The following is a 23813-nucleotide window of genomic DNA, read 5'->3' on the forward strand; positions in this document are numbered from 1 at the left end:
CACCATCGCAAACAAAACAGATCTGAGATTATTTTAATGATTAGTTTTTTTTTCTGCTGATTTCCTGTCCTTAATCCCGTTCTTCCTCATTTGCTCCTTCCTCCCTTCCTTCTTTACTTCCACCCTACTTCCTATCTTCCTTCCTTCTTTCCCAGCATTTCATTTCTTTCTAATGCCTGATTTGCTCATTAATAATCAGAATAAAATAATTTTCCCAGTTTCTAGATTCTTTTGTAATAAAAACTATGAAACCAAAAAATATTAAAACTCATGTTTGTGGGCTTGTGGAACTAAAAGTTGGATGTTTCTCCTCGGACATGTGTGGGCTGTGCCCCCCCCCCCCCCCCCGCCATCCATTTGACATGCGCAGTCTCCGCCCTGCTGCTTCCTCTTTTACTGTGGCGGTGAGCGAGAGACAACATGAAGGCGTCCGGCACAGTACGTAAAAACTGTTATTTATCCATCCCAGCGCTTAATACTCGGACACTGAGAGCAGATTCAGGTTTATAACGCTCAGTTGATCTGGATCATGTCAGAATATTTGTAAAACTTTCACCTTTAAACGATAATTTGAGTCATTTTTCGTCCCGATGCTTTTGCCACTACAACATGGCGGCCGCTGTACCATGTGGACCGGAGCGGCTGTAGACTGAGCGGTGTCACTGAAAGTCCTGAAGAGTCCCGAATAGACTCAGAAGTATTCATGATAAAAACAAAGCCAGCTGCACCTCCTACAGACAACGCGGCGTGACTAGAAACGAGTTAAATTGTCCGTTTAATTTTAAACTCGGGGTTTGTTAGCTAGCTAGGTTTTCACGGAGGCTAGCGCTAGCAGCTAGTGTGTTGTGGCAGATGCGGTGTGCTCAGCGCGCATTTTCTCAGCGGATAAATGACAGTTTATGTTTATGTCATTGATCACTATTAAATAATAAAAAAGGGCCTCTAACGTTAACTCGTGGAGCTCCTGCTTTTCTAAACTGACTCCTGCAGCCGTTTCAAGACTGCTCCGAGTTTAGACTGAACTGCTAGGTGGACGTGAAGCCGAGTTTAACAACTTACATAAAGGTCAACGTACACACACTGAAGATGCAGAGTAAAGTCGTCCGTTAGTTTGATATAAACGGGAGACAGTGAGTGATAATTGTAGGATTGATTGAAGTGAGATGTAGCCTGAACATCCTCTTTGCTGTGGTGCACACTAGATGCTGTACAAACCAATTGTGGTTCTTTTATATAGAAGATGGGTCTTTAAATGTTTTGTTTTTTAACAAAGTCACTTTGCACCCTAACCCAAAGGTCACTCCTGCTCTGTGGTGTGATTTTTGTCTGGTGTGCAAACAGTAACCAGACCCTTGTCGCCTTTCTCTGATGCTGCCGTGCCTTTGAAAGTGAATTCAAGGTTCAACATGTCCAGTTTTTTTGTGTGTGTGTGTATCGGCACACCAGGTTGTTATCTGATGCTCTGACATGTGTGTAACTGTGCCTCCAGCTTAGGGAGTATAAAGTTATTGGGCGTCTGCTGCCCTCTGCCAAGAACCCTGCCCCACCTCTCTACCGGATGAGGATCTTCGCCCCCAACCACGTCGTGGCCAAGTCCCGCTTCTGGTACTTCGTCTCCCAGCTGAGGAAGATGAAGAAGGCTTCCGGAGAGATCGTCTACTGTGGCCTGGTAGGTGTCTGACACATTTCCCCCTCATATAAAGCAGGTAGTATTCAAGCATAACCCAGTGTAGTATGTTCATCATATTAACCTTAAGGCTGTTCCATACTCCGCGAGACAAAGAGCGGAGAACGCGCTCCACGGGTGGTAAGAGGTAAAAAAAAAAGTTCTTTTCCGCTCTGAGGTACCATACTCCGCGAGACGTGTGCAGAACTCCTCATACGGCCCGCCCACTAAACTGTAAGGAAAGACTTTACTGAGTTTTTTAACACACCACAAGGACTTGTGCCATGGCAAGAGAGCATTATACAGAGAGGGTGCCTGCAACAGCGTGAGATGTCCGGCGATGAGTTGTGAAAATGCGACATTAAAAGTAACAATAGCAAAGATTCAGTGTTTGTGCTAGCCTTTATGACCACATTTGCACATCTACTGTGTTCCAATGTGCCTGCGATACTTCAAACTGTCCGGTGATGAGCTGTGAAGATGCGACATTAAAAGTAACAATAACAAAGATATACAGACATTGTTAACGAGCCTATTATGCCCGGGTATGTAGGAGTATATAGAATGGTAATAACGGTCACTATCTGGTATGTGTGAATGGCTGTCTGGAGTTATTGGTGACAAATCACCCTGACTTGCCTTTCTTTCTTTTATTGCTCATCATGCAAAACCAGTATGGTCTTATCTAAATCTGTTGAATCAGTGCTGTTTATACACCTACCTATATACCTGGAGAGGCTCTTGCGCTTCTCCACTTTCATCACGCCCACAATAAATTCTGACCAATCACAGCATGGTTGCCGCACAGCCTTGAAAGACAAAGTTCGGCCCGGACCCCGTGCACAAGAGTGCAGAACAGCGGGCGGTCAGAGACAAAAAAATGACGTCATTTTGTGGGCGTAACGTCTGCAGGGGGGGAAAATGTCTTTGTCTCACGGAGTATGGATCCAGCATTAGCTTGAGACTCAGTTTGTCGCTTTGTATCTTTCGGCTGTTGCAGTGATGATGCAGGTAATGTCTCTGATCTCAGACATGTGTCTTTTTCAGGTCCATGAGAAGACCCCTCTGAAGGTGAAGAACTTTGGTATCTGGCTGCGTTATGACTCTCGCAGCGGCACCCACAACATGTACAGAGAGTACAGAGACCTGACCACCTCAGGAGCCGTCACTCAGTGCTGTGAGTATCAACACATCAGAGTAATCCTGCTCTTCATCAGACAGCTACAGGGCCGGGATCAAAGCTCACATTTAACTCTGCAACATACATGAGAGGGTTAAGTGCTGAAATAACACAGAAATTCGTACAAACCCTGTGAGGAGCAGTGTCATGAATAATGGCTGCACAGATGGTAGTGTGGACTCTTTAGCCAGTCTGTCCTCTCACTGATGCATCGCTGCTTGTGGAGATCAAACTACAGGAGTGTGAAATGTTTGCTTCAAGGCATCCAGAGTGAATTGTGTGTGTCCTGCAGACAGCTGTTTATAAAGATATTGTTGATTGTTCCTGTGATGTGACTGAAGATGGTTAAGATAATGTCCTCTTCTGAACGGCTTGTTTCATGCAGCACCTGGTTTTATCCTCAGTGTTTATGGTTCAGTGAATGCAGCAGCAGGGATATGAAGGCACGTCAGTGAGATCCTCAGTGAAACCTGACGATTGAACCACCTGAGATTTGGGAGCTGTAATCCTGGAAGGTGATAGATGTAGACGGATGTTCAGCAGCTGGTTACCAAAGTGAATGTGACGGTAGCTGCTGTCATCCTGTGACTGGTCCCAGGCAGCTGTAAGTGTTGGCTGCCATGTTGTCCTGAGGTGTGTTCAGGTGCGCAGCCTGCAGGGTCCACGCTGCGGTCGTCCTGAGTGTTTCTGTTGTCTGAAGCAGTGCTGCCTGGAGCAGAGCCTGAACTCTGGTGCTGACTCTGCGTAAACATGGCCACTCTTCTTTCAGATCGGGATATGGGAGCTCGCCATCGCGCCCGTGCCCACGCCATCCAGATCATGAAGGTGCAGGTCATCGCTGCCAACAAGTGTCGCAGACCTGCCATCAAGCAATTCCATGTGAGTGTCCACTCTGTCCTCCCTGACCGGCGACAGGTCTCTCTCTGGGCTGCCGCCTCATCTGCAGCTTCAGTTCAAACACCCGCCAGACAAACGGCCAGGCTCCTCTTCCAGATTTACTGCCTCCATCTTTAAACCTGGTGGTTCTGAAGCTGACCACAGATGGTCTGTACCATGATTAAATGTCTAACACTTTTTTTTTCCTGCAGGACTCCAAGATCAAGTTCCCTCTGCCTCACAGGGTCCTGCGCCGACAGCACAAACCGCGCTTCACCACCAAGAGACCAAACACCTTCTTCTAAAGCAAGGTCTTCTGTCTGTGTGGGGAATAATAAAAATGATATGAACGATGAAGCTGGGCTCATTTCTATCATTTAGTGATGTGATGAAGAACATTCACTGGACTCATCTGAGGTTCAGCTTTTACTATAAACTAACATGGAAAAAACGATTTTGATGGTGAAGAGCACAGACCAGAACAAGCTGAGGGTCCTTTCACTAAAGCTCTTTAAACATGCAACAAAATCTGGTCCATTGAAAACCTTCAGAATGAGGACATGAGCCTGAAATCAATTCTGGATAAGATGCTTTATTGATCTAGCAGTAACATGTTAATATAACGGAAGGAATATTTAACCTGAACTGTGGGGTGTGTGCAGACATGTTCATGGAGCAGTTGTGGCTGAACACACCTCATCTGTTCAGTATGATAACAGCCCTGACCTGAACCACAGCTGTGTGTAACGGTGCTGCAGCTGTTACACCGTCTGCCCACACAGGGGCGCTGTCTTATCAGGCTTAAGGGTGAAAAGAGTTTCTTTTACAACAGGCAGCAGCTTTACAGACACACACCAAGGCTGGAGGACACCACATCACTGATACACCTTCATCTGTCAGTGATTAAATTTATCATCACACGTGTTTGTGTTTGTTTTATTACTTTATTGACAGTAGCTTGGTGGGCTGTGGGTGTGAATGCGGACAGGTGATGGTCTGTCATAAATCAACCAGTGCAAACAGCAGAGAAATGAGCCGCTGTGACAAGAAGCAGCACAGAGGTTCAGTGAGCGCCTCATTGTTCCGGTTAGAGGCCGTTTACTTTCACAGAAACGGGCGTTAGTGTCTCCCAGCGGGGCTCATTGTGGAGCCTCCGGCTGCTCTGAGCTGCTGGAAGAGCCGTTAAAGAGCGGAGGAAGAATGAAAACATGTAACCGCTTTCACAGGGAACCTTCACCAAACCTAGTGCTGTGGCTTAATGTTCGCTGGAGTCATTTTTAAAGCTTGTTATATTTTATTTTTCACGTTATGAAGACATGACTTTTACTTCAGATTTACAGCAGGCGTCTGGTTTCAGTCATGAATGTTTTCAGCATTAAAGTTTTCATCTGTCATTAACTCCACATGTTGGCTCAACAGGCTAACACTGTACATCTCGACGTTAGCTTAATGTTGAATTCTACCTTACCTCTGCATGTTAGCTTCACACATTAGCCCTCTGTGTATGCTGTACATTAGCTGTATGTTAGTTTGGTGTTAGCTCTATTAGTTATTATTATTGACTGACTTGTAGTTTAGTGAAGACTCTTTGTTGTTTAGTGATGGCTCTCTTGTAGTTTTGTGATGTCTGTCTTGTAGTTTAGTGATGGCTGTCTTGTAGTTTAGTGATGGCTGTCTAGTGGTTTAGTGGCTGTCTTGTAGTTTAGTGATGCCGTCTTGTAGTTTAGTGATGGCTGTCTTGTAGTTTAGTGGCTGTCTTGACGGTGATGTTGGATCACTGATGGCTGCAGCCGTCATGTGAACGCTGCGCACGGTGACTGTGACCTGCTGCAGAGTCTTCAGACCTGCTGCTGCTGCAGAGTCTTCAGGCTGCTGCTGTCTTTGCTTCCTGCACACTGAGGGCCGTCGGAGGCTCTGAGGCTTAAACCTGACCACAGTCTGGTCTCAGCCTCTGCCAGGTTTACTGTTCTGTGGCCTGGGCTGAAAGCTCGGGGCGGCCGCGAAGCTTTGCGGACTCCCGGCGTGTGCACCGAGTGGCAAACCCTCAAGCCACAGGATCCTCAGGGAATGAAGGCTGTTAGTGTTGGGAGGTAGCTGGCAGGTGGAGGCGAAGACGGAGCCACTCAGCGTGGTGACGGAGGTGGGGAGGCTCATTATGTGTGATGCTGTCAGGGACTAATAACAGGCAAACACTTGTTATACAAAGCTCCATTTTCTTCTGCTGAAGGCGCAATCAGAATCAGAATCAGAAATACTTTATTGATCCCAGGGGGAAATTGCTTTCGTTCCAGGTGCTCCGTGTGTACTCAAAAAAGACAGAAATACAAATAAGGTAAAGTAGTGAGCATAAAAATAAAAAATATAAAATAAAACCTAATAAATTCTAAACATTAATATACATTCAAGTCAAATCCTGGCAAGTGAAGACTAAAGTCATATATAATACAACTTGTACCGTGTGCAGTAAAATCTTGTCTAAATAAATCCAATATGGATATGATTACAAGACAGTGTGTTCTGGTCTCAGAGGGAGGTGTTGTACAGTTTGATGGCCACAGGAAGGAAGGACCTCCTGTGGCGCTCAGTGGTGCATTTAGGAGGGATCAGTCTGGCACTGAACGTACTCCTGCACTTCACCAGCACGTGGAGAGGATGGAAGCTGTTCTCCAGGATCCCCTGCAGCTTAGACAGCATCCTTCTGTCTGACACTGCTGTCAGGGAGTCCAGCTCCACCCCCACCACATCCCCGGCCCTTCGGATCAGTTTGTTGAGTCTGTTTGTGTCCGCTGCTTTCAGTCTGCTGCCCCAGCACACAACAGCAAACAAAATGGCACTGGCAACCACAGACTCATAAAAAATCCTCAGCATAGTCCGACAGATGTTAAAAGACCGGAGCCTCCTCAGAAAATAGAGGCGGCTCTGGCCCTTCTTGTAAAGGGCTTCAGTATTTTTTGTCCAGTCCAGTTTATTGTCCAACACCACTCCCAGGTATTTGTAATCCTCCACAATGTCCACACTCTGCCCACCGATGGAAACTTGAGCCGCGAGTGTCTTGGTCCTCCTCAGGTCCACAACCAGCTCCCTGGTCTTTGCCACATTGAGCAGCAGATGATTCTGCTCGCACCATGTAACAAAGCTGTCAACCACAGTCCTGTACTCGGACTCTCCACCTTTGCTGATACAACCCACTATGGCAGAGTCATCAGAAAACTTCTGAAGGTGACATGACTCTGTCTGGTAGCTGAAGTCAGAGGTGTAGAGCGTGAAGAGGAAGGGAGAGAGGACTGTCCCTTGTGGGGCTCCGGTGCTGCTGACCACTGTATCAGACAAACACCGCTGCATCCGCACATACTGTGGTCTACCAGTTAGATAATCCACAATCCATGACACAAGGGGGAGCTCTACCTGCATCGCTGTCAGTTTCTCACCCAGGAGAGCCGGCTTGATGGTGTTGAAGGCACTGGAGAAGTCAAAAAACATGACTCTCACAGTGCTCGCTGGCTTGTCCAGGTGGGTGTAGACCCGGTTCAGCAGGTAGATGATGGCATCCTCAACTCCCAGCTGGGGCTGGTAGGCGAACTGGAGAGGGTCCAGGTGAGGCCTAACAGTAGGCCGGAGCTGTTCCAGAATGAGTCTCTCCAGGGTCTTCATGATGTGTGACGTCAATGTTGCCATGTTGGTGGTGTCAACCACAACTCAACAGAACACAGGTGAGGAAGTGGAGCATGGACGGAGCTGTCACTCATGGAGATCACGCATTTTAAGCCATATAAAATCTTTGCAGGGGTACTGTAGTTTGTGACACTTCCTGTTTCCGTCCTGCAGGCTGCTGTTTGGTTTGGACTGTTTGTCTGATGTTGGTGCTGAAAATCAGCTGCTCTGTGTTTCCTGCAGGTGGCGCTGTGCTGGCAGTGTTTGCAGTAATCTTTTAATCAAATATTCAAAGTGCTGAATGATTAAAAAAAGGTTTGAAGGTGTTTTCTGAGCTGAGACTCCAAGTCAAACAGCATGAGTGTTTCTGAATCTCCTCCATGGTTACTGGGTCACTCACTGTTCCTCTGACTGATGGGTGACTGATGACTGTTCTCTGAGAATGAAGGTCAACCAGACGGTGCAGAGCCCCTCAGAGAGCCGGGAGCCCCTCAGAGAGCCTGGAACCCCTCAGAGAGCGGGGAGCCCCTCACAGAGCGGGGAGCCCCTCAGAGAGCGGGGAGCCCCCCAGAGAGCCGGGAGCCCCTCAGAGAGCCGGGAACCCCCACACTGAGTCTCTTAAATCCTCCTCCGCTCTGTGTGGGTGCAGCTCACAGAAACAGAAGCAGCTTTCTTCACAAAGGTTCAGCTATCACAGCTCAGCTCTGACTCAGGCTCAGCCCCGAGTGATTGACGGGCTGCAGGAGGAGACCGGGACCGGGACTGAACCCAGACAGCATCCAACCTTCTGCCGCGCAGGAATGTGCTAAAAGCTCCGTCCACAGCAGCCAAACACTTTCCCCTTGCATCAACGCTTCTCACAACCTCCTACCAATCAGAGCCGCCGCAGCCTTGAAGACATGTAATCACAAAAAGCAACAAAGCTTCAAAAGCTTCTGCAGCAGGTCATACACACAGAGGCACACACACATATACACAGAGAGAGAGAGAGACACAGAGACACACACACACAGGCATAGACACACACAGACAGAGACACACACACACAGAGACAGACACACACACAGACGCACAGTCTTCTACTGAACTGAAGCTTTGGTGCCAAATTAAGTTCATAGTTCTGTCCAATCTTTAGCCTGACCTCTGGTGGTCAAATGCTGCCACTGCAACAGTGCAGTCTGCGATCTTCAGGGTCCAATGGTTCCTGCAGTTCCTCTGGGGTCCACTAGAGGCTGGCTCCTGCAGCGAGTCATAGAGCAGGCTGAACCTTTACATCAGAGACATGTTTACAGCCTGACGGTGCCTACAGCTACATCAGGGCGTGGCCGCTTTGAGTGACAGGCGGGTACTGATTCACATCATAAGCTTCCTGCTTAGAGACCCCCCCCCCCTCCTCTGCTTCTGCCCCCCCCCCTCCTCTGCTCCACCAGGAGGAGGGAGACCAGGAGGGAGACCTGGAGGGAGACCTGGAGGAAGACCAGGAGGGAGACCTGGAGGGAGACCGGGAGAAGGGAGACCTGGAGGAGCGACGGATCACACAGGTGGACTCAGGTGATGATGGGACAGCAGGTGGGCGTGGCTTCAACTCAAAGCACCCTCAGTGAAGCAGAGATGTTTCAGTGCTGAGTAAACACTTCACTTCCTGCAACGAAGTGCAGTTCATTAAGGAGCTGCAGGGTCTCACACTGACGACCTGCCAGGTGAAGCTTTCTCCCCCTCCTTCTCTTCTTCCTCGGTGGCCCGGAGACGTTTGTGTTGTTGCTGGCAGGTTGTTGTTGGCGGGACTTCAGCTGGCCGTGTGCTGCTCGGGGTTAATCAGCACAGCCTCGTCACAGGATGTTGGTTTAAAGAATGTCAACAGATGGTTAAGTGCAGCTCGTTAATCCATTAACGCTGCTGAAGGGGTGTTTGTTCAGCTAATTGGGCCAAATTATTCAATTTGTGCCGTTTGGAACGGACATGTTCCACAAAGAGAGCAGAGACGGAGCCGCCGCAGGACGCCGACACGCCCAGACGCCCAGCACGTGTCTGATGTCACCAGAGTCAGACCACCATCACCTCACCTGCTCTTGGAAAGCAGAGGGTGTCAGAGGAAGTCCGGCCCTGGGCCGCAGCGGGGCCACGTGGAACCAGGGTTTTTCGGCTCTCTCCTCCCCGTCCTTCAGTCATGACGCCACACAGACTGAAGTCCTGAACCCTCCAAGTAATACACAAACAACAAGAAGCTGAGTGAGAGCGGAGCGCTGCCAGCAGGGAGGACATCTGCCCACCATGCCCACGCCGAGGACACGGCGCTGCCTCAGAGATGGAAAAGATCTAATGCAGATATATTTTGGTTTTTATGTGAACCGGGCCAAAAACTGAGTCCAACAACAACCATCTCCAAGCTGCACCTCAGTGTCTGTTTCACAGTTTATCCAACTGCTCGTACATCAGCCTCAGCTGACGGCTCACTGCTTCCTGCTCGCTCCTGGTTTCACACATTCAGTCAGGTTTCAAGGCCCCCCCCCCCATCCTGATTCTGTCCTATCCAAAGAGTCAGTCTGGTCTCTGTGGGTTTGTGTTGGATTTGCAGGGTCCAGTACCGACAGACACTCAACAAACCCCCCAGATTCTGACATGAGTGTCCTAAGTCGGATCCCAGGTCTTTGTCAGCAGATCCAGGACATGAGTAAAAGTGTCCACGGTTGGACACAGTAGGTGTTTGTCCCCTGACTGTGAACATGGAGTCCCTGCTGTGGACCTGCTACCTGTCTCTGAGCCTTTGGACTGTCCACTGTGTCCTCATCATCCTCTCAGTCACTGAGAGATGCCAAGGGGGTCCCGGGTTCTCCAGCCCGGAGAGGGCTTTGTGAGGGAATAGTCAGAGGTAGACATAATTGCATTCTGACCTGTCTCAGGGCTTCAGGACAGCAGTTCTACTGCTCCCACAGGATGAAGGGACGCTGCAGGAAACACTGCAGCTGTGGGCTGTTCGGGGTTCAGTGTGTCCATTAAACAGTGAGCTATCACCACCTTCATGTTTCAGCCTCTGTGTCACTGTCGGTGTCTCAGGATGACGTGCTGTCAGCAGAGTCTGACAGTCTGAGACTCTCTGCTCACAATCACAACAAGGAAGAGGAGCTGTCAGCATGGAGCTCCACACCCAGAGAGAGAGGACAGAGAGAGAGAGAGAGGAGAGAGAGGACACATACACACACACACACAGAGGACAGAGAGAGAGAGAGAGAGAGGACACACACAAACAGACACAGAGAGAGAGAGAGAGGACACACACACACACACACACACACACACACAGAAGACAGAGAGAGAGAGAGGACACACACAAAGACAGAGAAAGAGAGAGAGAGAGGACACACACGCACACAGTGACAGAGACAGCACTGATGCTGTGTGTTTGAAAGCAGTCGTCATGTTTTCAGAAACAATCAGAGAAAGTTCTGATCAAACCGACGGAGTTAAAAATAGAACGATGAGTCAGAAGGAGGAGTGGACTGATGAGGAGGACAGATTTAGACATGTGGTTGTTTTGGGTGGATGAGTGTCCTCACTGATGGACCACACCTCTGACTGTAAATCAGTCTGCTTGTGTTCTGGACATTTGTACAGACACGCTGACCCCTGACACACTCACAGAACATTTTTCATATCTTTAATCATCTTCAGACATACATACATGCTACATATCTGCTTTCCTGTGCTGATGGGCTTCATGCTGTGGTACAGAGCTGCTGTTTTCAGTTGTGTGTGTGTGTTGTGAGTCTGTTGTGTTCTTGCTGTGGCAGGCGACCTCGCCTCCTGACCTTTCACCTGCGGTCCGTCCTGGCGGCGGCCGGCTCTACGTGCCGCTCACAGTGTTCTTGTGGGCGTGCGAGCTCAGCTGTCAACACAGACCATGATGAGTGATTATAAATAGCCTGTCTATCACTTCATCAGCCAATCAAATCAGGCTGTTTACCATGATGTCATACACAGAGGAGTATTAATAAAGTTATTAAACCCTGTAAACATCCTGCAGCGGCTGCCGGCCGATGACTTCTGTCTGCACTCACCCACTAAATGACTAAATGACTCACGCAGGTTACGTAAGGCGCTGCTGAAGGGCACAAAGCCCCTCGGCAGCGCCTTACGTATCCTGCAGGTGGACAGGTGTTTAAAACTAATCAGTGTTCAAAGATTAATGTTCTCAGTTTGACGTCGAGCCACAACAAGAAGGTCTGGTTTTTAGTGTTTCTGTGAATAAAACACACACAGAGACCTGCAACACAGCGGCAGGTGCCGCATCACATGACCCGACCGCCAATCAGAGCTGTTACATGAATGTATGAGTGTGTGTGTCATATGGTGGGCTCCTTTTTAATACTTTTTTCTGACAGTAGTTTCTCTCCAGTTCCTCTCTAACTTTTGTCCTTCTCATGAATCTTGACTTTTTATCTTGTAAATCTTCCACCTTAATGAGCATGCGACGTTGAGAGCGTGGCAGTGGCGCTCCCTGCAGCTCCCTGCGGCTCCGCTCCCTGCAGCTCCCTGCAGCTCCGCTCCCTGCGGTCCGCTGGACCTGATGAATGAACAAGTGTTTCATGTGGAAATTGTTATTTGACCACATACAGAAGTGTTTCTGGGCTGTTATGGAAAAGTAATTGGTGCAATTACAGAGGAGGGGACGTGTGTCAGAGGCCGGGGGCTTTCCCAGAACAGCTTCCTCTGCAGCGTGGAAACTCCTCAGACTGCAGAGACACCTCATGATAAACTGTGGACAGGATCCTGCGGAGGAGGAATGTCCTCACCTCCGATTGGTTTTCCAGCCTCCCTGACAGATGTGGACTCTGTGGGCCTCATCAGCTGACCTTTGACCCCGCTGCCTAAAAATAAACCCTGCAGACTGAACAAACATGTCTGCTGCAGGTGGCGGATGGAGGAAACACGTCCTGACTGTATCATAAACACTTTGTAATACTCATCATCAAAGGCGGAATGTATTGATATTTATTGATAACTCCAGCCGTGTGAGGGGATGATGGTTAAACATGGAGGTCATGGAGGGGTGTTTGTGGTCATGTGACCTCTGATGGTTTTCTGGTCGGAGGTTTTGGGCACTGTGGGTGAAATGTGCCTGAAACAAGGAGCCATTTTGGGGCAGGCAGCCTCCACAGATCGGTTTCCACCTGGAGCTCCACATGTGGCTCCTGTCTGTGTGACCACACACGGGCTCTGATTACTGTAATTGGCTCTGAGGCCCAGCAGAAAGAAGCAGGACCCTCTGACTAAAGCCATTAACCCTGTCATAACGAGCCGTGGGGACGGGGGGTAAAGTGGCTCCCAATTAGCTGTGCGAAGAAAAGCCGGGCGGCCTCTCACCGCCGCGCCGAGCGCCAGCACAAAGAACGCCTGTAACAGGCTGCCGGCCAATCAAAACACTCCGCTTCAAATCAGAAACACATGCAGGTGGAGCAAGGCACAAAGAGCCGCAATCATCAGGGGGTTCCACTTCCTGTACATTGATCGGAGGAGGGGCACAGAGGCAGCCAATCAGGAGGAGCCCTGACCTGCAGCTCACACACACAGACACACAAACCTGGAGCACAGACACACAAACACACAGACACGCAAACACACAAACCTGCAGCTCACACACAGACACACAGACACACGACAAAGACATGCAGCTCACACACACAAACACACAGACCTGTAGCTCAGACACACACAGACACACAAACCTGCAGCAGACGCACACAGACCTGCAGGCCTCTTTGAATGGCCTCCTTCTTCCAGCGGTGTCCCGGGTTGGCGCCGCCATGATGTCATGACGGGCTAAATTGAGCTGCGTGTTGATTAATGAGCTCCTGTGAGGTGTCGGCCTCCTCCAGGTGGGTCTGCTGATGAGCCGTGACACACAGGAAGAGCCGGCCCTGTCTGTCTGTGAAGGGCCTGAGATCCATGAAGACCATCACGGCATCTTCCGATCCCAGAGCTGCTTCACAGACAAGCCCTGCCCCTTCCTCACAGGGCGGGAAACATGACCTCAACATGAGCGACTGGAGATCAACACAAACATCACATCAGTCATTCATTTACAAAACACACAAAAAGTCACACATTTATGATCAGAACGTCACAAACACAACATTTCCCAGAATGCTTCCTGTTCTCACTGAGCTGCTGCCTGTGATGTCTTATCTGTGACAGCTGACTGCAGCTCCTGGCTGAGGACGAGCTTTTCATGTCATAACAGTGTCCAGAGGACAGAGACAGTGTGGGACGTCTGTCTGGGGCCTGAGGATGAAGAGGATGATGCTGATGTGAAAAGCAGCGGTGGACTGAAAGGACGCCGTCTCGCTGCGGGTGCGACAGTCTATCAGCAGAGTCTGGGAAGTGTCACCTCACACTCACTTACTGGCTTCACTGGGCTGATCCCAGTACCTGTCCAACAGGGGGTGGGGGCAGAGGCTCCTGGCTGTCTGCAGGCCTCATGCTACCTCCCAGGACAGAAGGAGGAGTCGGATCACGGAGCAGACTGATGCTGAGTTCAGACATGAATACCAGATCACAGATTTATTTCCTCATCACATTCGGCATGGTGCTGTTACCGCTCCTGCAGGTGTCATCATGGCGGCTGAGTGCTGAGACTTTGTCCTCGGGGCGGGACAACAGCTCGTCCACATGACTGACAGGTGTCGGGGTGAAAAGTTGACGAGCTGTTCACAGTTTGATGAGTCTGAATCACAGAGAGAGGAGCTGGAAACTTCCAGCGCTGCCACCAGAGCACATTCTCCTCATGAAATCTGACCTCTTCATTTTAACAGTCAGTCATAAAGCAGTAAAATGGCGTCCTCTTCACCTCGCCACGCTCTCTTCTTCTTCTCTGGCCCGTGCAGCCTGCGATGGTTTTTCCAGTGCTAGGCGGCAGCCAGCTGCGCTTTGATCGCGCTCATCTGCGCGTGTCTGGGTCTGCCCACACTTTCCCTGCAGCCGGCCAACCGGCGGCCTCAAACGGCTCCGCGGAGGCCACTCGGTGACTGAACCCAGATGAGGTGATGGATCCTCCACGCCGCCTCAGGGCTCCGACGCTCGTCCCAAATGCTTTTATCAGCTGCTGAGTGGGCTTCCTCCAAATGAGCTAATGTACTGTGCGGAGCTGGTTACTGTACGACACCAGAAACGCCCCCACAGCTTTCACTGGTCCCGCTGGACGGGTCGTCTTTTCCATGCTGCTGCCTTCCAGCTCGCACAGAGACCTGCAGAGTCAGAGCGCTGCTGGGACCAGCTCTGCACCGCCTGGACACAGCTCTGAACTCCTCTGAGCTCTGAAGGCCAGCCTCTGAATCCTGATCAGTCCATTGTGAGTTAACCCTGTCTGAAGGGACGTACAGGTGTGTGGGCTCTTTATGATATCATCATGTCTGCATTTCTTTACAATAAACACACCTTCTAAACCCTGCAGTTCCTCCAGTGTCCCCTAGAGGCTGGCTCCAGAAGTGAGTCCGTCCCCTCTGCTCCTCAGAGTAAGAAGCCTCATGTTTGTGTGTGGTGCCTGCACATGATCAGTGCTGCAGTGGGTCCACTCTGACTGTCAGCAGGTCTGAGAGGCTCTGTGTGAGTCCACACAGCTCCCAGGTGTTTTTCCTGATATCATCACTGAGGGTCGCCGCGAGGAACCTCAGAGGATGGAGGCCTGATGGAGGACTGCTGGAGGACTGATGGTGGCCTGATGGAGGACTGATGGTGGCCTGATGGAGGACTGCTGGAGGACTGCTGGAGGACTGATGGAGGCCTGCTGCTGGCGCTGAGGCTCACACCAGCAGAGAGTCCAGACCGGTCCTCCTCTGCAGGTCTTCAGCCATTTTTACCCACAGTCTGATATAAAGGATGCAGCCATGGCTTTGTGGAGTCTCCCTCTTCACCAGTCCCATCGTGGTCTTAAACACTTTGGGGTCAAAGGTCACTGTTTGATGATAAAAGCTCTTCTCCAGGTTTTCATGTGAGCATGTTTCTGTCCCTTGTGTTAATGACTGCATTAGCGTCTGATGTGCAGTCAATCAGGGGGTTAATAACGCAGCTGTTTTTAGCCTCCTCCTCTTTAGCAGTGTATCAGGGAAATGGGTCATGATTTATTTGTGCTAATGAGTGCAGACTTATTGGAATGTAGCTCTTATGTAAGACTGACGAGAGCACAGCTTAATAATCCAGAATAACCATCACAGAAATTTGTAAATAATTCTGTTAGTCAATACTTGGTGGGTTTCACTGAGCGACTGCTTTCTGATTGGTCGCTATCTTCCACTGATCCAACATGACCACCGACACACTGATGAGGTCTCGGCGCTGAGAGGAGCAGCGACCACAAACAAACCAACAAGCTCTGAAGGAGGAGAGAGGTGGAGTGAGGAGGAACAATGATTAGGAGAGAGAAGGAGAGAGGAGGAGTGAGGAGGAACAAGGAGGAGGAGCAGGAGGAGAGAAGAGGAGGAGGAGAGAGAAGGAACAAGGAGGAGGAGAGAGGAGGAGTGAGGAGGAGGAGGAGGAGAGAAGAGGAGGAGAGAGGAGGAGAGAGGAGGAGCGACCAGCGGGGCCAGCAAGCTGCTCAGGGCATGAATGGAATATTTCTGGAGCGCTCTGATTGAAAAGAGGCGAACAGCGAGGGTCTCCTCTGTTGTTTGCTCAAACTTCAGGTTAAAAACATGTCAGCAGGTTTACACACACAACACACCTTCAACAAACAACCTCCAGCAGAACATTACCTCAGAGACAACAAAGCTGCACAAACAGCTTCGACTCTTCACAGACTTCAACATCACAACAAGCTCTGTCCACTCTAGGACGTCGTCTCCAGGGTCAGGGCTAAGCTAATCTAGCTGCTCCGCTCAAACCCAGCTAGGGTAGGGTTTCTGGAGTGTGCTAGCCTAGCTGCCGTCACCTCCTCTGTCTCCATGGCAACTGCTGTTATCTTGGCTTTAGGATGGCCACCCTGCACCAAACACTCCTCTCAGTTAGTGAACTTTAAGTGTGTGGGCTCTGATTGGAGGTCAGCAGGTCAGGCTCCAACAGGTTGCTAATTAGGCCACAGGAAGTGAAGGTGACTTAATCAGAAGTGGCTTTAAAGTCACTTCTCAACAGGCAGCTGCTGCGACCTGTCCCCACCTCCCTGAAGACAGACGCCCTGCCGTCTGGGCGCTGCTGTCTTCCTGACAGTGCTGATCGGTGAGGGTTTGATAGCATGTGAAAGTGTGCGGCGGTGACTTCCTGTGTTTATCTATGGAATCAGGGGGGAGAGAGTTATCAGGCCACCACAAGGCATTTATTTAACATGGATGAATGGGTGCTAATTTGGCCTTGAGGGGCCGTTTGCAGCAGTGATGAAGATGTGGTGTGAAAAGATGTTTGCATGAGTCAACAGCAGAGGGACTGCTGGGAGGACCAAGGGTCGCCGCTGATGGCTTTATGTAAACAGGACGAGTTGAGTCAGAGCTTCAGCGTCCATCTGCGCCTCCCGTTAAAACCCTCCGGCCTCACCTACTTGTCAGCCGTCAGCTGATGAGGAGGAATCCGTGCCTCCACGCCGCCTTATCAGCCTGTTTGTTGTTGGAGGCCCACCGCAAGACCCTCTGCACCTGCAGCCTGTTATTGGTCTTAAGCCCCGTGGGAGGCCGGCAGTGGCACAAGTGAGCTGGCCCCACCCAGCTGATCCAGATGTCAGCGCATACCAGCAGTACAACAAAGAGGGCAGGATTTACCTCCAATCCCCCGACCTGTTGACAAAAGCTGCCAGAGCGACTGTGGGAAAGTCCGCTTCTGTATGTGGGACGGAGATCTGCAGCTGGACTGAACTCAGACAGACTTTGAGAGGACAGCAGCAGAATGTCAGCGTCAGTACATAAAATCCAATGAGACGCTCCCATAGCTTAGCATTAGCTTTTAGCTTCTGGTGATCATATTCAGGCTTCAAACATCATGAAGTGGTGGCCATTAGTGAAGATGATCCTGCTGAACTAAACCTGAGAGGATCATTGATATTATTTATTTACTACTATAATTCAAAAGACAGTGGAGGACTCTGATTGGCTGTTTGTGGAACACAGGAGACGCTAACCTGATGCCAGATGTGGCACTTGGGTGTTGTGACTCATGAACAAAGTTCATTTCATGGAATTATTAATTTCATCATGTCAGTTTTTACAGTGTGTTATTACACCAACGTAACGCACGCGAGCAGCCACAGGCTTCATATCAACACACACTGTGGTGACAGCAGCTCCTCCTGTAGCTGTGCCGTGTCTGATAACGTGTGACCATGACACCTTCCCACTGAGTGCAGGTTACAGCTGTGTTCTCCACCCGATGTTACAGTTTGATTTGATCAATTATGAGTCATTTATTTGTATTTTATCTTGATTGGTAGGAGCCTAGGAGGCAGAGATGATGGAACAGTCTGATCATGTGTGTGTAGATCATGTGTAATCCTTATCACTGATTGATCAGAGCTCTGTGTCTGTGGATTTTCCCTCTGTGTTCCTGCAGGTGTGTGTGTGTGTGTTTATGTTTTGTTTTGTTTTTTTTGTTTTTTTTTGGGGGGGGGGGGGTTCTGGGTTGATCTGTGATTCACTGACTTACTGTCCTGGGAAGGGAACTCCAGGCCGGCTTTAGGGGTCTTAGCTCCTCTAATGTGCTCCAGACCAGCGGCCCTGCCCTCGGGGCCTCTGAACGCCCCGTCAGCACATCCAGCGCCTGGCCGCTCTCCAGCTCCGGTGCTCTCCACACCTCAGGTTATTTACACAGCGCTGCTGACAGCTGCTCACACATCTGATCCGAGAGGAGGTTCATCACAGGTGCAGGCTCTGAGACCTGGTCTTATCAGACTCAGCAGGGTCCTCGGGGGGGAGCAGATGAACTCACACTTCCTGCTGTCTGCAGGCTCTGAGGTCACACTCACAGGGAAGAGGATGGTCTGCAGGCAGGAGCTCCACCAACATCTCCCAGTGAGCAGCGTTTGGAGCCCCACAGGGATCCAGTCTGGGGCCTTCCTCAGCTGCATCATCAAACAGAATCAGGCCGCAGCTCGTTACAGACCTTTGCATGAAGCCTTGGCGCTCTGACGCTGTCACCGTCCATCACACCGCCTTCCTGCAGTGATTCAGCCAGTGGCTTAAAGCCCTATTCACACTGCAGCGTGTCTGAGCCTCCACCATCCATCACTGCACCAGCTCGTGGTCCTCAGAGGGTGGAACGGCCTCAGGCCGGCGCTCTTCTTTGTGTCAGCTGCAGGTGAAGGGTCAGAGCATCTGACACACGACACACACAGGGACACACAAACTTCTAGTAATGTTACACAATGTGTCCACCAGACTCACACCAACAATCTGACCGTGCGTGTGTGTGTATGAAGATGGACGCTGAGTGAAGAAGAATTTTCTGTACATGCAGAGTGTGACTGGATGAATACAGTGCAGTGTTAGCATGTTAGCTCTTGCAGCTAGCTGATGGTTTTGTTGACCTGACAGCTCATGTCCTTCTCTCTTTGTTTTCATTAAATGAACGTTGTTTATATTTCTGGAGGAACTCAGAGATGATCTGGGTGTGGACCGCAGGGTAAGATGTCCTTAACCCATCAGATTGATGAACACTTGGACGGCTCACCTAAGAAAGGCTTGTTTATTGGTTTTGGAGAACCACCCCGGAGTCCTTGAAGCGCTTCCAGGTGCTTCGATCGGGCCAGACGGTGAAACGGAGCTGAGCTGAGAGAAGGAGAGAGCTTTAGCAGAAAGTGATGACACAGCTGAGACTCTGGGAAGGATTTTCAGAAGCTGCTGTTCGCTCTCTCAGTCGTCCTTTACATTGATTTAACCCTTTGAGAGCAGCAGCTTTTACCTTTATTCTGTCTGACAGTGGGAGGAGCTGAAAGGAGCACGATCACAGACTGTGAACCATATATAACACCGTCACCAGACTGCAAACCAAAACTTTGTACTAGCACTGCCCTCAGTTAGCTGTCAGTCATTGTAGCACAGTTAGCATCATGTTACTGCTGCATAAATCTTCTTCACTTGTTAGGACCAAGCGGCAACCTTCGGGGCTCAAAGTTGAAGCCCATGCGGAAGTGTCAAAACTTGTAATTCACGCCGCAACTGCTGGGGGCTGGCTCCAAAAGCGAGTAATTTCCCATAGACTCCCATGTTAAAATGGCCGACTTCACAGCAGAAAAAAACATGTTTACAGCCTGGTACAAAAAACTACTCTGGTCTCAGATGATAGGTTCTCTTCTGGTGTCAATTGTAGGGGGGTGAATTTTTTTACAACTCACTCGTTTCAATGGTATTCTGACTTAAAATTACGCATAATTATTGGCGTTGCCGCTTGAGTGACAGACAGTTGACGTATCACCGCGTGAGTTTCCTGCTTCCACGATCGCCCGCCCCCCTAAACCCCGCCCGTGCTCCTCCTTTTTGTCCATATTTGGAGTTTTGGCGGACGTGACGCTGCCAACATGGCGGCGGTCATCAACGTCCTGGAACCTCCCACCGAGCCTCAGAACGGCTCTTCAGAAACAAACAGGTGATGTCACGGAAGCTCTGTCCATAGTTTTTACTGTCAATGGTTAGGACTGAACTTTGTCTGACGGGGATGGACTGGATTCTGGACCTCCTTTCTAAGACTCGTTTCAGTGGTGGAGTGCTGAAATGTTCAGCTAACGATCATGTGTGCTAACATTTCTGCACAGTTTTTCATAAAAACACGAACAAAACGTTCTGTCTGTCTTGAAGTTTTATGAAGATCACATTCTTAGCTGAGTCTGACACAGCACTAGCTGCAGCTGCTATAAAGCTCCAGAGCTCTGCGTCCTGATGCCCTGTAACAGGATCTCAGAGACCTGTCTGCTGAACCAGGACAAATATGAAGGTCTGTCTGAATCAGAGTAGCTGTGCTGCTCCTGGATGGTACCAGGCTGCTGAATGCGAGTTAAATTCCTGAAGCTGTTGGAGGTTTCTAGCTGGTCTAGCTGCAGGTTTCCACCTTGGATCGTGATGGTGTTGTCCTCAGAAGGTGAACCGCTGCATCCTGACTGACGGTGGTGTTTGTTCATGTCTATCACTGCTTCTCCTGTCAATGAGCCTGGTTCATAACGGTCCTGTCCTGAAGTCTCCCCTGTAAAGCTGCTGAGTGTAAACAGAGCCGGCTGCAGAACCAGATCCAGGCTGTTAAAAGTTTCCTTGGGTTGAGTCTGTGGAAGGTTTGGATGTAAACTCTGCAGCTCACAGTTTGGGTGGTTTCCCCCTTTTTATGCATCTAAATGATTAATTATGAGCAGCACAAAAGGCCCAGCTCCTCCGAGCCTGGCATCAATACCTCCTTTATGCAGACAGGGGAGCCACTAACATCAGCAGATACTGTTCCTCAATAAAGGAAATGTTTGCATTGGCCCCGGTGGAAAAGGCTGACTCTCTCTTCCTCCTCTGACAACCTCTCAGGGAATGTCCAAGTTTACATGACACAAGGAGCGACCTCTGCGATCCAGCGCTGAAAAAAGGAGAGTTTGTTCAAACGAGCGGATACAGAGAAACGTTCCTGTGTGGAAGGAAAAGGAGGCTTCAAAGAGCCACTCACACGGCCCACATTATAAACTGTGGAGAGAATGACCACACGCAGCCGGGCTGACCCCAGACCTGCTGAACAAACAGACACACACAGCTCCATCCTTCTCCACTTAAAACAGAACCCATGAAATGGATTATTACACGCACAGAGCAGCTACATTACACAGGTATCAGCCTTGCTCCCTAATGGTTCCCATGCTGCTCGGCTCAAAGATGCACTGTGGAGCAACTGGAGCGAGCGGATAGCCGCACATCAGCCCAGCGGGATTTACAGGAGAAGGAGGAGGGGTTAATGCAACGACATAAGCACCACGGCCAGGAGGGATGACACACACACACATATAATCAGCAGGTTATCTGATGAGCAGTCTGCAGGTCATGGATCAGAGGATTCACGATGCTAACACAGCATCAGACAGTCAACACAACCTCATCCTCATAGATTAGCTTAGCATCACCTGCTAATGAACAGTTGGATGGAGGTGTCCGCTGGTGTCTGCGTGGACCCGTCTTCACCTCAGCAGCACACCGTTCTATTGTTTCACAGCAGAAACTGAAGCTAGCATTGTTAGCTTAGCTCCCTGTGGTGATGAAGCTGATGACTCAGGGTTCTGTCTGCAGGGATCAAAGCTTCTGATGAACAGAAGCTCCTCCACTCTTTATGGCATCCCCGCTGACCTCTGACTCTTTGGCAGCCTCCGTCTCACCTGGCAGCTCCTCATCCTGCCGTCCTGTTGATGTACGAATGTTTGGGAGCAGAAATCCAAACAGTGAACCTGAGAGCCTTTGACCTACTTTCACATTTTCCTGGCAGCACCTTATCGTAGCAGAGGCGAGCAGAGCTGAGGGGCACCTGACGGACAGACCACCTGCCACAGACACACATGGACCACAGACTGATGACAGGTTCACACACCTGTCCCACAGAGCGGGACCCCAACACACACAGAAACCTGACACACAGTCTGATCTCAGGCTCACATCTATAGAGACCCAGAGGACAAACTTTAGTCAAAGTTTTCTCTATAATTGAGCCCTCAGTGAATAAATTCCTGGGCTGTTTGCCCCGAGTTTTGCCTCTCAGGATCCACACAGGATGAAATCAGGGATTAAAAATACAGAAATATGATTAGAGTATAATTTTAGAGCAGGTCCGTCTGTTAACCGAGTCAGAGCAGCTGTCTTTAAGAGGTGCAGTATGAAGGTCTCTGTGAGGACGTCCAGGTCACACACACACAGGTTACCTGATCATGGCCAGAGAGAGTTTGACCTGTATGATGTTCAGAGGACAGGAGGACGGACGCAGGTGGACACCTTCTCCTCCTCTGGTCTGCATGGAGGGAAGCATTTCAAACATCAGATATATTGTCACCTGTGTTTGAACCTGTGTGCCTTGATGTGAGCCCCCTCCCCCGTGGCCTGGCCCCTCCCCCTCAGAGATGTTTAAGGATGTGATTCACAGATTGTGAGCCTCTTGGCTTGCTGAGCGACTCCATGCGGGCGCACACATCAATGTATCTACTGTTCTCCGATGTCAGGTTGGAACAGCGAGGCCACCTCGCCAGCGTTCACCACCTAAATAATACCACTTACCACTGTATGAGAATACAAGCCCCGCCCTGCAGCCCGGGCTTAATTTAGCTCTGAATCACTCCAGCCATTATGAAAAGCTCTCAAAAGTGTATTCATGCCGTGCTGCCCTCCAGCATCTTACCTCCTTTTTCCACACGACTCCTCACTGCAGTCACACATCATTACCACGGCGGCGGCGGCCTGCAGAGGGTCCTCATCCTCTACAGCAGGCAGCAGGTGTAAAGGAGCTGCAGTGAATGTGAAGAATGAAGAACACGTGAAGAATCTGTTCAGCTGTTCAAACATCACAGAGATGGCCGTTAATCAGGTTAGAATCAGTTCGACCTATGACATCTGTTAGGGATGACCTTCTGGGTCCTTTTGTTCATCTTCCCAAGTTCTTTGATTAAGAAGAAGTGGACAATATCTGGTCTCAAAATTACTATTTATTCTAACAATGAAGAAGCAAATTCTCCCGTCGCAAAATGGGGTCGTGGAGATCAACACATTCATTTTGTCAAGATCTCGATTTACAACCTTAGCTTGATATCAACCAGAGCTGTTTCCAAAGAGCAGAAAACAACTAACAGTGGGAGTGAATTACAAAATCTATGAGAAGAATGAAATTACACATTTCTCAATACATTCAGTGTATCTGTTTTCCTTTGATCTTCTATAAAACTTACTACACATAAACACTCATAAAAACATATTAGATTATAGATTATAGTAGAATGTATAGAGTAATAATTAATGTTAGGGGCACACTTCTAGATATGTGGACCCACACTGCATGGTAACAGTGCAGAATAAATACTTTCACCCTTCACATCAGAGACGCGATGATCTGTGGCCACACACACACACACACACGTCTTGTGCAACAGACACACACAGTCAGGAGGATCCTGATCGGATCAGTTATGGTTCTGTTTGTGTGTGTGCCTGAATCTGTGCAGTATTTCAGGACACCAGGAGCAGGACTGAGCACCTCATGTGAGCGACACACACACACACACACCCACACACACATACACACACTCATTCACACTCTCCACCTTCACACAGGCCTCCTCCTGACTTTCCAGCAGTGGATGAAAGATGGCTGACATTCATTTTCTTCTTCTGCTCTCAGCCTGTGTGGTCCGTCTCCAAGGGCGACGTCATGCAGCTGAAAGCTCAGAAGCTCGTCATCCTGGCTGAGGATGGACCCTGTGCCCCTGGTTCCCACGCCGGCCTGCAGGTCATCCGCCTGCTTCCAGCTCTGAGTCGGTCC

General features: G+C 49.7%; 1 protein-coding gene and 1 non-coding gene across 2 annotated transcripts; both read left to right on the top strand.

The window, feature by feature from the left end:
* The first annotated feature begins 351 nt into the window (after positions 1-351).
* On the top strand, positions 352-4079 carry rpl18a (ribosomal protein L18a). The gene is made up of 5 exons (XM_028394791.1): positions 352-438; positions 1490-1669; positions 2714-2843; positions 3616-3725; positions 3935-4079. The coding sequence occupies exons 1-5, from the start codon at positions 421-423 to the stop codon at positions 4025-4027; spliced, it is 531 nt and encodes a 176-aa protein (XP_028250592.1). The 5' UTR covers positions 352-420; the 3' UTR covers positions 4028-4079.
* On the top strand, positions 1278-1410 carry LOC114432742 (small nucleolar RNA SNORA68). Its single transcript, XR_003670307.1, has one exon. It is a non-coding gene; the product is annotated as a small nucleolar RNA SNORA68 (small nucleolar RNA).
* Positions 4080-23813: the final 19734 nt, after the last annotated feature.

This window comes from Parambassis ranga, chromosome 2, assembly GCF_900634625.1.
Source record: "Parambassis ranga chromosome 2, fParRan2.1, whole genome shotgun sequence".
NCBI lineage: Eukaryota > Metazoa > Chordata > Actinopteri > Ambassidae > Parambassis > Parambassis ranga.